General features: G+C 35.8%; 2 protein-coding genes across 3 annotated transcripts in view; one reads left to right on the top strand and one right to left on the bottom strand.

The window, feature by feature from the left end:
* Positions 1 to 3,582, bottom strand: part of LOC106876911 (transmembrane protein with metallophosphoesterase domain) — a 24,299-nt gene extending 20,717 nt beyond the window's left edge. The window contains exon 1 of the mRNA XM_014925661.2: positions 1,789 to 3,582. Coding sequence (XP_014781147.1) covers positions 1,789 to 2,560 — 772 coding nt within the window. The 5' untranslated portion in view covers positions 2,561 to 3,582. The remainder of the gene's footprint in view (positions 1 to 1,788) is intronic.
* LOC106876913 (uncharacterized) overlaps positions 2,110 to 6,463 on the top strand; it is a 24,303-nt gene continuing 19,949 nt past the window's right edge. For both annotated transcript variants that reach the window (XM_052973842.1, XM_014925662.2), the window contains exon 1: positions 2,110 to 2,248. The gene's annotated coding sequence lies outside the window, so the exon portion shown is untranslated. The remainder of the gene's footprint in view (positions 2,249 to 6,463) is intronic.

Raw genomic sequence — 6,463 nt, 5'->3', positions numbered from 1 at the left:
AGCGTGGTTGATACCAGTACCGCCTGACCGGCCTTTGTGCTGGCAGCACGTAAAAAGCACCCACTACAATCTCAGAGTGGTTGGTGTTAGGAAGGGCATCCAGCTTTAGAAACGTTGCCAGATTGGGTTAGAGCCTGGTACAGCCTTCTGGCTTGCCAGCCCTCAGTCAAACTGTCCAACCCATGCCAGCATGGAAAGCAGACCTTAAATGACGATGATGATGATGAAAGTCAACACTGATCAAGCAAATATATGATTAAAAGGGTTCCTGCCATGACCATTCCATCTTTACATTCATGATCATTAACGATTCTTATTTCTTTATTGTCCACAAGGGGCTAAACACAGAGTGGACAAACAAGGACAGACAAAGGGATTAAGCCGATTACATCGACCCCAGTGCGTAACTGGTACTTAATTCATAGACCTCGAAAGGATGAAAGGCAAAGTCGACCTCGGCGGAATTTGAACTCAGAATGTAAAAGCAGACGAAATACCGCTAAGCGTTTCGCCCGGCGTGCTAACGCTTCTGCCAGCTCGCCGACCTAATGATGATGATGATGATGATGATGATGATGATGAAATCCTTGAGGTATTAATCACTCTCTCGTCGCTAACGTCATTCGCAATATCTATTCCCTTCGCACAATTGACTGCAAATATCAATCAAAGCAATCAATGATAACACCACTGTAGATAAAAATCTAACTTCCAAACACACACACACAATACACAAAGCCAACTACAACATATTACAGAAAGCCAATTTTCATTAATATTACCGACAATCCCTTCGCACAATTGAAGTGTACAACGCCCTTTCACTTCCACGAAAATTAGTTATAATTTTCCCCAAGGGAATTTCCATTAGTAATTTAGTAGCTTTCGCTTTGCATGGTATTTCCCTAACCTTAACTTTGTCTAGAACTGCTAGTTGTGCTCTGTGTTTATTGCATGGATTTGCTGTTCCATAATAGATGAGCATTGACCAAAAATTCTCCTTGTTATATGTGAATAATCTTTATTTATATAAAATTCTTAACGATATCTGTCAGTTATGAGATCGAAAGGAATTCTAAGCCTTGCAAAACTGAAAGGAGAGTTAAAATTAGAGAAAATGAAACGGCTCACTTTATTCTAAGATTACCCAACACTTAAAATAGTATTTAAAAAAATTATTATGATTGTACTGAAGAATTCCGTAGGACTTTAGAAAACTAATATATTGCTATTGACTCAAAGGAGTTTCCCAAAGAAATTAAATCAATAATACATTTTTTTAAAAAGAATCACCGTTGCATCTGTAGTAACGCCGTGCACCCACTTTCCATCCTATCAATAAATAAACGAAGGGAACTACTGTACAACGCGGGTCCCATCAATTTACTTTCATTCTTTAAATACTGAAATATGAAAGCATTTGCTTTTTGATTGCAATCCTTTCGCTAAGTACCTCCCATAATAACAGCAATCTTAAATAGGAATAAAATCCAACACGAAACCAGCCTCCACTACGGGATTAATATTAGTTGAAAGTGGAAATAATTAAGGTGATGTAGTCAATTTATTTTTCAGCATCCACTGCATTCAATTCAAATTCACCGGCATCGATAAAATAAGAACATGTAATGCATTGGAGAAGATTTCAATGACTAACTAATACTGCTACCTTTACAAAAAGTTGACCCCGTGTCTAATAAAAAAAAAAAAAACAGAAATATGAGGCAAGTCCTTCATCTCTGTCACCATCAATCCTTTCAATAAAATAAACAAATAAAACATGCTCACCTGGTTTTAAACTGTTAACTATTTCCACAACATCTTCCAACCTACGTCTACCAACTGTCGGCCCCAAGTGGATGTCTGTTAATTGAACAATGCGGAATCCTTCAAGTGATTTCGGCAGTTTCGAAATAGGAATGCTGACAGATTTGACTGTGGGTAATTGTGCGGCGCGGTAAAGTCCGAGGCCAGAGATAAAGATAGTGTAAGTGACCACAATTAGATGACGCCAACGACGACTGCTGATTAGGAATAGCTTTTTCTTTTTGGAGAACAATTTTAAAAGGTAATGGACGGCTTCTATAATAATCAGTGCTGTAACTAATTGGATAAGCGAACCGAAAGTAGCATAAGTAAGCATCGACAACCAATGCGGGTTCTCAGCCATCAAAAAGATGTTGCAGGCAAATGCTAAATGACAGCTTCCTAAGTAAAAAAGCAACAAGATTCGCAGAGCCAGCGACAGGTAGGTATTTTCATTCTCAATCTTAGCGCGAATGTTTTGATCTCGACGCCTTCGTTGAAGTTGGCCAACATCTTTAGCATCAGATGCAACGCCAACATAGTTGCTATCGGGTCGCACTGACCGGCGACTTCCAAACGTTCTCCATATAATCACGGACATAGTAAGAATAACACATTCTAGAAAACAGAGAAACTGGGCGCGTAGATTGCGTGCTCTGATCTCTTTGTCCAGAGTAAATACATACAACTCACCGAGGACCACAGCAAGAATAACAATCGCTGAAGCGGACACATACACGCTTAAAGCCACCATTTTTAAATAAATGCATAAATATATATGTATATATATATAGATATATGTATGTACGCACGTACCCGTGTGTGAGAGTGGTTCTGTGTCTAATGTGATAACCTAATACCTGTGATTTCTATGCCAATGTGCTGCTTATTTCCCTTTAATTACTTTGACCGAGCGCACTTCCGTTGAAATGGTAACTGATCGGTCAATTAGTGTTCTTGGACTCCTTATATTTAATTCTTCACTGCTTGCATTTTATCTGGCCTAAACTGTTTCAGGTACAAATGACGATGACGACAATGCCACTGTCAGCAAATTGTGACGGAGATCGAAGTGGAGACATAAAATACCGTGCGTACGATCGGAAGAACCGAATATTGGATGCGTCTTCTCAACGCGTGAATCAATTAGACGTATGGAGTATGTTATGTTTGCTTTGAACGTCTATGTATATAGGTTAAATCTTATCACACGTAACAATGTCTAATTAAGTGTATTGAAAAATGTAACATACATTATCAGTATTAGTTAGTTATAGATAATATATAATTATTAATTATTTATACATCAACATGTTCTTTCACATTCATGTAAGTGTGTGCATGTACAATTGTTTTGCGTATACATGTGTTTGACACACATTCATCTCCTTATAAACAAATCTCTACAGGTTGTGGTAAAGTAGTTGTTGTTGAAGTGCAAGAAATAATACTATGTAAGTCGTAACCATTCTGCTGACACATTGCACTCCCTCTTTTTCTTCTTTCTTTCTTTCTCTCTCGCTCTCTAACAATCTAGCAGCATGTTCATTGTATCCATCTGTTAGCAGTAAACAGTGATTCATATCATCCGTGTTTTGTTTTTAATTCTTTTCAGAGATGTAATTAAAATTAAGAATCCAAGATGTATTTTGTTGATTCTTCTGTTGTGTCATTTGAAAAAGGCAGGGACGTAACAATCATAATACCCTTCCCTATAAATTTATGATGAGTAGATGTAAGAATCCTCATTTAGTGTGTGTAGTTATGTAATGCAAATACAGTGGTGCTTGTATGTATGTGTGTGTGTGTTACAGATGTGTATACACTGTTCGGGCTTTAACCAGACGTTTTGTTGTTATTATCTCTCAATACATTACCTCAATGAAATAAATAGATTAATGCTACATACAGATTAAAATAAAAATAACAGAAGATTATTTAGTTTGATATTTTATGCTAGTGCTAAATGTTTCTTTAATGCAAACTTATCAAGCTAATTATCCCGTGGTATTTACTTAAGACGACATGATTCAAGTTCGATTCAACTGTGCAAGCGTCTTCGACCACGGCCTAGTTATGCAAAGCCCAGTAAGAAACACTTGGCACTAGCATAAAAAATATTTAACTTTTTGCTATATTTTAATCCTTGTGTAGCTTTAATCCTTTCATTTCGTTAATTTGTGTATAATTTTGAAGAGCAGTAAAAACATGTTAGGAGCTTTAAACCTTGATACTGTCTGACGCTTTGGGTTTCTTGGTTGGGATTAAAGTTACTGTTGTTACATAGCTCCAAGTTTCGTCTTATAATTTTATTTACATCTACTATACTTTGCAGAAATATAAATTGATTCCTAAAAATATTTTTTATCGGCACAGTCGTGGGTGTGTGATAAGAAGTTTGCTTGCCAGCCACATGGTTCCAGGTTCAGTCCCACTGTGTGGCACATTGGACAGGTGTCTTCAATTCCTTGGGCCGACTAAAGCTTTGTGAGTGGAGTGAGACAGAAACTGAAAGAAACCCCCTGGTGAAGACCACAGGAACAAAACCGTATATCCAACTCAAGATTTAATATATGTGTGTGTGTGTGTGTTCAATTCCTTCAAGAATCAATAAATAAAATTATAGTTTTTAGTCTCTAAAGTGTGTAAAAAGTACGGTAAAATAAAGTAAGCAGGTATATACAACGATATATATATACCCGTTTACTTTATTTTACCGTACTTTTTGCACACTTTAGAGACTGAAAACTATAATTTTATTTATTGATTCTTGAAGGAATTGAACACACACACACATATTAATTCTTGCGTTGGATATACGGTATTGTTCCTGTGGTCTTCCACCCTTATGTATCCATTCTTACTATAATATGAATTCTAGCTCATGCTGAGCACTTCAACTCTAGCCTGTTTTTATGTATTGTTATATTAATATATAATTATACAAAAATATATATCTATAAATATATATGTATGTAAGAAATAATTGAGATTCAGTTGAATTAGGTACTTAAGTTGAAGCACCGAGTCAGTCCAGTAGTATCCACACAGTTTGAAGTAAGGGGAATAAAAAGCAAATAAGAAACAGGATATCAAGTAGTGATGCAATACGACCAACACTGATTGTCAAGTTGTTGTTGGGGACGAACAAACACACACACACATATATATGGTGGGCTTCTTTCAGTTTCCATCAACCAAATCCACTCACAAGGCCTTGGTCAGCCCAAGGCTATAGTAGAAGACACTTTCTCAAGGTGCCGTGGATTGGAACTGAACCTGGAACCATGTGGTTGGCAAGCAAGCTTCTTATCACACAGCCACTCTTGTGCCTATGCATGTATGTCTCTCTCTCTCTCTCTCTCTCTCTCTCTCTCTATATATATATATATATATATATATATATATACACATACGACAGGCTTCTTTCAGTTTCCACTTACCAAATCCACTCACAAGGCTTTGGTCAGCCCAAGGCTATAGTAGAAGACACTTTCCCAAGGAGCCAGGCATTGGAACTGAACCTGGAACCATGTAGTTAGGAAATAAACTACTTACCACACAGCTTTACCTGTGCCTTTCAACAGAATAAAAGTCACTCTTGTTTATGTTTGCATAAAAATCGTATGACTGAAGTGATTTCTTCTTTGTGAACACAATCATGGTGAGTTGGATTGCAGCTGTGGTTATACAATCTACACAACTTTATTCTTTTCCTTAACTGGATCTATTTTCATCAGATATGATACTATGTCAACCAAAATAAACAGTGTTTCATCTAAAACAATGCAGTACAAAATGAAGAAAGTTCTGTTCTTCAGGTTCAATGGGATAACCTGCTTTAGAATTTCAGTTCACTTCAAGGCTGCTTTTTGGTAATGCAGCCATTATTTTTTATATACATAAGAATAATGACAATTGTTTTAAAGATAAAAGATTTTCTATCAAGCATAATACTTTGTTAAAAGGCAAAGGTTTTAGCTGGTATAGAAAAAGTTTAGAGTCCAAGGTAGAGATACAAAGCCACTAAGTAGAATGTAACTACAATGGTGAATGAAGATCATCTGACAAAAATTGATATTATTTACAATTTATTTGTTGTAAAAATGATTCCATTTTTGTATTAAAGCAACTGGTTCACTGAAAAAGGCTACTAGACTTAAATATTTTTTTGATACTATTCTTCTTGATGATATTCTGAAGGATTTTCATGAACCAAATTGTTAAAGCAAAATAAAAGTGATTTGAGTGAAGGAGTTTGTCATATAGTTACTATCTATATATATAAAATATATATATCTATATACTATCTCTCTCTCTCTATCTCTCTCTCTCTCTCTCTCTCTCTCTCTATATATATATATATATATATATACAAAATGGCTGATAGTTAGCAAGGTGAGACACACATAAGAAGGAAGGAAACAAAGGACCACTGATGAGGTCATAGAAGTGTGACGAAAGAACTCTGGCCGAAATAAGATTAAGATTAATGTAATATAAAGCTGAAGCAAATTAACACCAAATATACAGTGCGTGTGTTTTTATTGGCTAAACTGGCAATATGACCATCCCATATATATCATATATATACCATCTATCTATCTATTTATCTATCTATCTCTATATATATATATACTACACTTTATATATATAT

This window comes from Octopus bimaculoides, chromosome 17, assembly GCF_001194135.2.
Source record: "Octopus bimaculoides isolate UCB-OBI-ISO-001 chromosome 17, ASM119413v2, whole genome shotgun sequence".
Taxonomy (NCBI): domain Eukaryota; kingdom Metazoa; phylum Mollusca; class Cephalopoda; order Octopoda; family Octopodidae; genus Octopus; species Octopus bimaculoides.
The sequence above is the reverse complement of the archived record's forward strand: the minus strand, read 5'-3'. Positions and strand labels throughout refer to the sequence as shown.